The following is a 10,017-nucleotide window of genomic DNA, read 5'->3' as shown; positions in this document are numbered from 1 at the left end:
ATAGGAATTATAGTTCACTCATGCACAGAGGGGAAAAACAATCTTCTTCTTTCCCCTGCACATTATACAGGGACTACATAGCTGCCATCCCCACTTATACTACATGAGTTTTGGAACGCAGGATTTCTCAGTTACTCAACATAAAAAAGCATGGAGGAATGATGAATCGGTGTACTGGAAGCAGTAGTCATAGTATCCACCTATTGCATTCCTTCTCGATACACATATTATTTCCAAAATCTTATCAATTCGTAAATAAAATCAATAAGTTTCCGGCTTGATAATGACCTAATGATGAATTGTTCTTGAAGAAACTAAGTAGAAAGGGGTAAGAAAACATCTTCATGCGTTCACTCAGTCCAACTCGATCACTCGAAAACACACTTATGAGTTATTTGAAGCTAACAAGCTACTAAAAGTCGAAGATTTTACATATATTTCCTTTTACAGAAACCAAGTGGTGGCCTTTACTGCTCAGCCTGCTCCAGATCCCAGAACCATCCTCCATTACTTCTAACTTGTATAATCCAATGAGCCTTCTCAAAATTCTGCAATTACCCCAATCAAAGACGCTAAATTAAATGCAATTGCATTCGAATTCCAAACCAAAAATTAGGAAGGGTTTCGTTTTCCTAGGAATTTTCTCGGGAAACAAACAGAACACAGAAAATAGAAAGAGGACAAAGTGGGACTTACTTGTATGATGAGATACAAACGGAAGAGATATCAACTTAATTAATTAATTATCTGTTGTGCCCAAAAGGCATTCGCCAGTGTCCTTGTGACATCTGTCTTTTTACTAAACATAGAAGATTAGTTGTTTCGAACTGGGCTTATTTATTATCCTAAAGCCACTTAATGTATAATTGTATATTTTTATAATTAAAATAGTATAATTTTTTTTTTAATTTTATTAAAAGATAATTTTTTTAAGAAGCTATTTCAAATCGTAAATTGTTTATGCATCTAAATAGATGAAATAAATAAATGTTGTGAGTATTAAGGAACATATTTATGATGACTGTTTATTTATTTGACACATTTCGACATAAATGGAGGCATCACATGCCCAATGGGGGGCAGCTGTCCACACTCAACTCTTTTTGTCTTGAACAATGCTCAAACTAATATGTATACTCAGAAATAAAGTCTCAGTAAAAACACTCAACTCAAAATACTCTCTTGCGTTCTATACTTTTCTTATCCTCTCACCCTTCTGATCATGTAATTTTTCCATTAGCTAATAATTTACAATTTTACTATTCCAACACCAGTTATCCAACATTATGTTGTTTGACAATAAGTTGTCCCCACTATAATAATATTCGATGTGTTATAAGGTAAGAAATCTTATCTAAAGTAGTTTGTGTGTGACGCAAAGTACTATTAATTATGATGTAGAAAAAAATTCCTCATTCTCTTATATAAGGGACAAAAGAGAACGATGTCTTATCTCCAAATAGTTTTAGGGGAGGTTCGGGAAATTTCCTCCTAGGCCTATAAATATGTGTGTATTCTATGTAGAACACATACTTGAATGAAAATCAGTTATTAGTATAAACTTCTCTTGTTGAGTAAATATCCTTGTTTGAATCATCCTTAATTTGTAACGATCCTAATTAGGGTAAACCCTTTAGTTTCTCTAGGTTCAAGCACAACACAAGCCTGAGCACCATCTGAGAACTCAACAAGGGACATTTGAGAGTGGGGTGTGAACCCATGTTCTCCCAACAACAAAAATACCCAATTTCTAAAGGGATACCACATAGTTAATAGCTTTTATAACTGTATCTTTTGGTTATAACAATCTTGTAACTAATCTCTGTGTTAAGAGATTAAATTAAGTATAATTAGTTACTAAGCCTAATTAGACAAATGTATATAAACTGAGTTGTATTCCTTTCTCATTAAGAAAGAAATAATAAAAGATCTTCTTTTGTTATATTGTATCACCGCCTTTCTGCTTCACTGCCTCTCGATCCTTCGATTTCTGTTCTTCGGCCATTGCCACCGCCACCGTTTCTTGATCTTCGGCCATGGCATCTTCAACTTCCTATCCTGGACAACCTGAATTTGTTCCTTCTCATCCTGCAAATTCTTTCCCCAATTTTGCACCGATGAACCCTAATTCTTCTAATTCTTCTTCGATCTCGTCAATTTCTTCCATAACTGTTTAGAATATTAGTTGCATGGTTCCTACAAAGCTCAAGTGTGATAATTACCTCGTCTGGAAAGCTCTATTTACTCCGATTTTCCGACGATACAAACTGACCGGCATCGTTGATGGCTCTGAAGTTTACCCACCATCTTATGTTCTTGATGCATCTGGTCACAATATTCCGAATCCTGCTTTCGAGATTTGGTATGAAAAAGATCAGAACATCTTGATTTGGATGAATTCTGTGCTTTCTGAAGATATAGTTCCATTCACAGTTGGTGTCACATCAGCTCGAGATCTATGGTTGAATCTTAAGCATCAATTTGGTGGAGTCTCTGCCGCTCACATTCATTAACTTCGTTCTCGTCTTCACTCTGTGCACAAAGGCGATCTCTCTATCTCTGATTATTTACAGAAAATTAAAGGCCTTGCTGATTCATTAATGGCTGTTGGAGCTCCTATCAGTGATCATGATTTGATTGCTGTTACTCTCAATGGACTGCCTGATGAGTATGAGTCTTTCATTGACTCAATCATGCTTCGTCTTTTGACCACAACATTAGATGAACTTCATGGATTGCTGATCAACAAGGAGGTTTTTATGCTTTGCAAGAAAAAAGGTGTAAATTCTTCTGCTTCTGAGCCTTTTCAGGCTTTTGTTGCACAGTCTTAACCTCCACTTCTTCCTACACCACAATTCTACAATTTTTCTCAAGCCTATGCGGCTCATCAGTCATTCTCCAATCCTCAACCAAAGTTTTCTAAAAACAATCATGGTCGCGGTCCTTTTCAACGCCGTGGTAATGCTCATAAGAATTTCAACAATTTTCGTGGTCACTTTTCCAATTCTATCACTCGAAAACACACTTATGAGTTATTTGAAGCTAACAAGCTACTAAAAGTCGAAGATTTTACATATATTTGCTTTTACAGAAACCAAGTGGTGGCCTTTACTGCTCAGCCTGCTCCAGATCCCAGAACCATCCTCCATTACTTCTAACTTGTATAATCCAATGAGCCTTCTCAAAATTTTGCAAATACCCCAATCAAAGACGCAAAATTTAATGCAATTGCATTCGAATTCCAAACCAAAAATTAGGAAGGGTTTCGTTTTCCTTGGAATATTCTCGAAAACAAACAGAACACGGAAAACAGAAAAAGGAAAAAGTAGGACTTACTTGTATGAAGAGATACGACGGGGAGAGACATCAACTTAATTAATTAATTATATGTTGTGCCCAAAAGGCCTTCACCCGCGCTATTCCTACACTGTCCTTGTGACATATGTCTTTTTACTTAACATAGAAGATTGACTGTTTCGAACCGGGCCTATTCATTATCCTAAAACCACTTAATGTATAATTGTATATTTTTATAATTAAAATAATATAATTTTTTTTAATTTTATTAAAAGATAATTTTTTTAAGAAGCTATTTCAAATTGTAAATTGTTTATGCATCTAAATAGATGAAATAAATAAATGTTGTGAGTATTAAGGAATATATTTATGATAACTGTTTATTCATTTGACACATTTCGACATAAATGGAGGCATCAGATGCCCAATGGGGGCAGCTGTCCTCACTCAACTCTTTTTGTCCTGAACAATGCTCCAACTAATATGTATACTCAGAAATAAAGTCTCAGTAAAAACACTCAACTCAAAATACTCTCTTGCGTTCTATACTTTTCTTACCCTCTCACCCTTCTGATCATGTAATTTTTCCATTAGTTAATAATTTATAATTTTACTATTCCAACATCAGTTATCCAACATCATGTTGTTTGACAATAAGTTGTCCCCACTAGAATAATATTCGATGTATTATAAGGTAAGAAATCTTATCTAAAGTAGTTTGTGTGTGACGTAAAGTACTGTTAATTGTGATGTAGAGAAGATTTCCCATTCTCTTATATAAGGGACAAAAGAGAACGATGTCTTATCTCCAAACAGTTTTAGAGAAGGTTCGGGAAATTTCCTCCTAGGCCTATAAATACGTGTGTATTCTATGTAGAACGCATACTTGAATGGAAATCAGTTATTTGTCTAAATTTCTCTTGTTGAGTAAATATCCTTGTTTGAGTCATCCTTAATTTGTAACCATCCTAATTAGGGTAAACCCTTTAGTTTCTCTAGGTTCAAGCACAACACGAGCCTGAGCACCATCTGAGAACTCAACAAGGGACATTTGAGAGTGGGGTGTGAACCCATGTTCTCCCAACAACAAAAATACCCAATTTCCTCATGCTCCAACTTCTTCATTTTTGAACCAGAGGAGAAAGCTAAGGCAGCAAGGATATTGCATATATCGACCTCAATCCTTTTGACAGATAGCACCTGATAAGGGTGATGCTTGGATTTAGGGTGAAGCTTGGATTTAGGGTGAAGAATTCCTACTCCTGTGGCCAGCAGCTGTGGTGGTAGACAAGTAGGATGTACTGCAGGGTTTATGTTGGTGTCGCTGCAGAACCAAGAATTGACTTTATAGCTGTAGTTAAAGCATCTCCTATATCCCATACAGGCCAAAGGTCAAGGTTACTAGTGAACAGCAGTGAGAAATCAACATGTAGATCAATAATCAAGGCACCAAAAAACTGTCGTCTTATTGCAGCAATTGGGATAACTGCATCTTCTTCTGCCAGCATAGTTTCAAAGATAACTCCCCCTTTAGCACCAGCTTGGGCAATCTCAACTAGATAGGAATTTCCTTTCAAAGATGTTCTAACTGAAATCTTGATCGATTGAAGATGACAACAAACAACTAGAATTGAACCCAGATACCTATGCCACGCTAATGCCCATATGATCATCATGTCTTCATCTGCCATTCTAAAACCCAGCACACAGCTATCAAGAAGACCTCCCATATAATAACAAGAAAGCCATCAGACCACGGAGGAGCGTGCTGCATTTTTCGTCCATGAAGCATTTGATTGCCAATTGTGTTTGTAAACAGGTACTCCAGAAAATATATAGTAGGAGATACGATAATTGTACTGCCAAGTATAAACTTTATAGCACAAGTGTAGCAATCATTGACAACTAGACAAACTAATGTCATAGTATCAATCATATGTCTAGATAAAGTAAAAGTGGAAATTGCTTTAGTTAAGCCACTCATGAAAGTGGAGAAAATACCATTGGCCATTAGAGTTAGAATATTGTTCCAAATTGTAGAACAAATCATGGAACCTCTATCAGTAAATCTAGAAGTCTGTACTGCAGTTTGCTGCAGCTTGTCAATTTTATCAAAATTATGAAAATAGATTCCCCAGTCCTTACTGTCCAAATTAAAACCTAACGCGTTCAAAATCTTCATGCGCTGACAGATTTTCCCAAGCAGTATGTCAAAGAGCGATATATGAATAGAAATTGTTGTGTGTTGTATTTATCCAAAAAATTGCGGAGCACTAAAAACTGCTAGAATCAGTTGGGGATTAGTGGATTGAATGAAGTTCTTTCCTCTTCTATTAGACCATAGGTTAGACCATAGGTCAAGTTTTAGCCCCAAAATACCACAAAACCCAACTCCAACGGAGAGTTGGGCCAAAAAAAATTGGGACCCACCAAGCCGAATGATAGCCAAAAGACTATTAAGCTATGTATGTTGGGCATGCCGAGTAGCCCAATTGTGGAGCCTAGCACCGCCTTTTTGGTTTCTTGACAGCTGAGTGGACGCATGCATCTCAAAAACCCACGAGGAAAATCATGCTTTTCTGTATAGACAAAAACATGGCCTAATTTGACCATATTTTACTTAATCAGAACACATAATTTGCAAAACACGCATATTGTAGGTATCTATACTATATATTAAGAGAACACACCTGGTCAACTTTTTGCCACTTTGTTTTCAATTTTGCCCTCACTTTTGAGACACTCTTGACAAAAAGGAGGGCAAAATAGTATTTTTGCATCTTCTGACAAAATGACAATCATATCCCTATTTTTCCTATTTTATCCTTACTTTTGATACATAATATTTACATAAAGAGGGCATGATGGTAATTATGTAATATTAATAAAAAGATGCCCTTATTAAGAGATCCCATCATCATTGTCTCATGCTCTTTTTAAAAATTTTAAAAACTAATCACACTCCTTAATAAAAAACAAAAACGAAAATGAAATTGTTCACACACAAAGTGTGTGCTTATACCCTAGTTTTAATTGAAAAAGATGCAGAACCCTTAGAAATACATTATGTTTACATATTGTAAATCAGGACCCTTTTTTAAAAACATGAATTTTTACTATCTTGACTCATTTTACTCCATTTTTTCACATTCTATCCACCTAAAAAATTATGTCTAAATAACCTTATTTTCACATGATATAAGTAGTAAATAAATTTAAAGAGTAAAATTAAAACTAATAAATTGGTAAATGATTACATTTAATCATTTCAATTGAAAATAGTATATAAATATAACATAGCTCTGTTCATTAACAATTAATTTTTTTGTAAACCTAGAAAAAAAAATATACGTAACCCTTTTAATTGGAGATGATACTAAGGTCGCAAATCAGTCATGTTTGCCATCAAGTTCAATACACGGATTTCCTCATTTATCATACAATTCAAGAGCTTAAGATGTTTCGACCAAAAAAAAAAGGGAAAAAAAGCCTTAGGATCTTTGACCACTCAGCTTTACACCTTTCGTGCCTGAAGACGTAGCTCTCTTGCAATAGCATTGTCTTGAGGTGCAAATTTGATCGCCTTTAGAAAGTCTTCCCGCGCAGCATCTGTCTAGGCCCTGTTTGGTTTCGGAGAAAATCACAAGCTCAAATTTACTCGCACATTTTCTCAATTTTTGTGTTGGCATTGATAGTTTGCGGTGAAGGAGGTTATCGAGAAGGTTCTGGCTGGGCTGATACGGCCTCATTTCGTTATAGCTAAATATTGGAAGTGGGTTTGGATTGTATGACATTTCCAAGTTTGTTTGTGTTCTTGCTCATATAAACCCCTTAATCTTAATTAGTATATCTGAGCACGGTGAGTTATTTGTATGATTATTTATTTATTTTTATTTTTTTTTGGGGTTTGTGGGTTTTAGAGATTTTTCGGTGAATGCATTGATTTTTGTATGATTTTTGATAGTGGGTTTTGATGCAGAACCTATTCGGTGATCAATCTGAAGAGGAAGAGGAATAGAGCGATTCCGAGCATGAGTCCAATCCACGGCCCAATTCTGTATGATCCTCTAATTTCAAGTTTCCCTTCTATTCTGATTCCAAAAGCATGTTTGTGAATGATTAGGGTTTCAATTTTTGCTTTAATCTTAGCCGAAGGAACATATAGGTTGTGGTGTTGTCGTTGCGGTGGATGATTTGGATGAAAGTATGTATCTTGGGATTTTTGTTTTGTTGACTGGATTTCACCATGTCGGATTGGTTTTGCTTGCTTCTGATTGGTGAGGCTTATGTTATTGTTGATGGGTTTGGTTAACAGGGTTTTCATTCCTTTTCAGATTTGTTTCGGCACACACTTCTTGAAATTTGCAGGATACTATGGTGATATTTTCTATGATCTAATCAAATGAACTATTTAATGTCAGTACTTTGAGGGCTCCGACCGCAGCACACATCAGCAGCGATGGGGAGGAGAAGCGGCACCACGTGATGCAGAACCTATTCGGTAATCAATGTGAAGAGGAAGAGGAAGAGGTGAATTCCGACGACGAGTCCAATCCCCAGCCCAAATCTGTATGACCCTCTAATTTCAAGTTTCCTTTCTATTCTGATTTCAAAAGCATGTTTGAGAATGATTAGGGTTTCAATTTTTGCTTTAATCTTAGCTGAAGGAATATATAGGTCGTGGTTTTGTTAATGGCGGTGGATGATTTGGATGAAAGTATGTGTCTTGGCGATTTTTTTGCTTGCAGTTGTTTAGGCCTAGACTGAAGAAGATTTGTGGAATGAGATTCTTATGTGTAGTCAATTTTAGTGGGATGTTGTTTCAATCTGGACAATGAATGATGTTGTTTATTAAGAATTTTGATGTTGTAGCAGATCTGGAATTTTGTGAAATGTTCTTTATTAAGAATGAAGTGCCACAAATTGAAGACGATTAAAAAAAAATTGCACATCATCTGATTAGAAATATAGAATTGGTTTTAAATTATTTTCTTGACTGTTTGGTTCTGATGTGCATTTACTCCTTTTATTGTTTTCTGTGTCAAACTCTGCATTTACTCCTTTTAACGGTGGGTGTTATCATTTTCTCTCCTTTTTCATATCTGTGTTGCCATTGACTGGGGATGCGGGTGATCCAGCTACCCTGTACGCCTCAGTACAGGGCTATAACAAGATTATCTATTGTGCTACTGCATGCTCTACTATCAGCGGAGACCTCTACAGGGTTGATCAAAGAGGGGTATACAATCTTACCAAAGCATTTCAGGTGTGATCCTTATTGCCATATCCTTGAAATACTCCTTTTTGACATTTAGTAATCTGTTTCGGTTTTGATGTCTTTAAGTTTATGGGTTGGTTCAATGTTGGATTTGAATTTTACCCTTCGAGAGTTGCTTATGCGAAGCTTTTGACTGTTTGCATTGCAGGACTATAACAACAAAATGTTGCAATTACGAGCAGGAAAGAGTAGCAAGAGCAGACTTACAATTGTTAAGTTCAAGACTCCGGCGGCAGTGGATGGACGGGAAGTTTGTCTGGGGACTTACTTTTAGGATGTAGTTGCTCCTAAGTATGGTGGAGGAATGGATGGGAAACCAACTATTATTCCATTTACTCTATTTCATGCTGCATTGTAGGATATGTTTTCACCAAAGGAGGGTATGTTGAGCTGTCAAAAAAGCTTTCACTTCCTTTGGGTCGGACTCTTGACCGTGATGCCATATTTGCATTCCCAAATGGAGCTACTAAGCTAAAAGCAGCTTCCCAAAATGAAATTAATGATATTTTTCTTATTTTTAATTACCAGATTTCGGTATTAAAATTCATGGTATCCTTCTTATTATTAATTACTTGGAATTTGAACACAAAATGAATTCACTCGATAGAAAATCATTGGCAGCAGAAATTACATGACGAATTTGCCATGCAGCTACAACGTTCTAGCAACATTTCGTGAATTTGACAAGCAAGCTGTGCAAGTTCAGTTGCATTCTGTTTACTTAATTTTCTGCGTTTTTTCTTTTGCTGTTTGGGAGTGCAATGGCGTTCTGAGATTCATATAGCTGACCCCACTTAGTGGGAAAAGGCTTTGTTGTTGTTTCTTTTGCTGTTTGGATTTAGGAGGTAAAACAATTTTCTTTTGCAACATTTTTAGATGGATGATGCTATCTGGGCTGTTGAAAATACCACATTGAAAGCTGAGATGAGTGGAAAGAAGCTAATGCACTCATGGAACAACTTAAGCTCAAGCCTCAACTTCAGACATTCCAAGCGTGGCTTTGGGATTCTGCAATTGTGAGTATACACCCTTTTCCGGGTTTGAGGATTATCATGGTGCTTAGGGTTTGAGTTGTGTTTGAATTAAATACCTTTGGATTTAACCATTCTGTTATATCAGTAAGTTTATCTTATGGTTTTAGGCAGCGAGATCATGTCGCTCTGGGAAGCTCTTTTGACCGCCGCCGTTGTTGGAGGTCAGTCTCTTCCTTGGCTTCCACTCCACTCCATTTTATTTTTTATTTTTCATAATAAAAAATAAAAAATTGCTCGGGTTTCTGATTTTCCAATACTATTATGTATACTTTTTTATTTTTAGAAGTTAGCTTTAGACCATAGGATTAGCATTTTGCACATGAGTATCATTAACCTGCTCATTTTATTTTTGTGGATTAGAAACAAAATGTTATTGAAGGGAGAAGAAAGTGTACAAAAACCAAGTTT

General features: G+C 36.0%; 1 protein-coding gene across 11 annotated transcripts in view; it reads left to right on the top strand.

Annotated features, from left to right (window-relative positions):
• The first annotated feature begins 6,700 nt into the window (after positions 1–6,700).
• LOC137733938 (uncharacterized) overlaps positions 6,701–10,017 on the top strand; it is a 54,949-nt gene continuing 51,632 nt past the window's right edge. For 2 of the 11 annotated variants that reach the window (XM_088697295.1, XM_088697296.1), the window contains exons 1-2: positions 6,701–7,156; positions 7,277–7,354. Coding sequence is in view for 4 of the 11 variants with exons in the window: in XM_088697291.1 (XP_088553417.1) it covers positions 7,085–7,098; positions 7,277–7,354; positions 7,719–7,866; positions 8,436–8,563; positions 8,724–8,856 (501 nt within the window). In the remaining 7 variants the exon portion in view is untranslated. Of the gene's footprint in view, positions 7,157–7,276; positions 7,355–7,446; positions 7,575–7,631; positions 8,564–8,723; positions 9,097–9,721; positions 9,771–10,017 lie in introns of those variants that run through there. The other 9 variants (XR_015964391.1, XR_015964388.1, XR_015964387.1 and 6 more) reach the window with 9 other exon arrangements.

This window comes from Pyrus communis, chromosome 7 (genome assembly GCF_041283825.1).
Source record: "Pyrus communis isolate YQ-2024b chromosome 7, ASM4128382v1, whole genome shotgun sequence".
Classification (NCBI taxonomy): domain Eukaryota; kingdom Viridiplantae; phylum Streptophyta; class Magnoliopsida; order Rosales; family Rosaceae; genus Pyrus; species Pyrus communis.
Note: the sequence above shows the minus strand (reverse complement) of the source record. Positions and strands in the feature narration are given on the sequence as shown.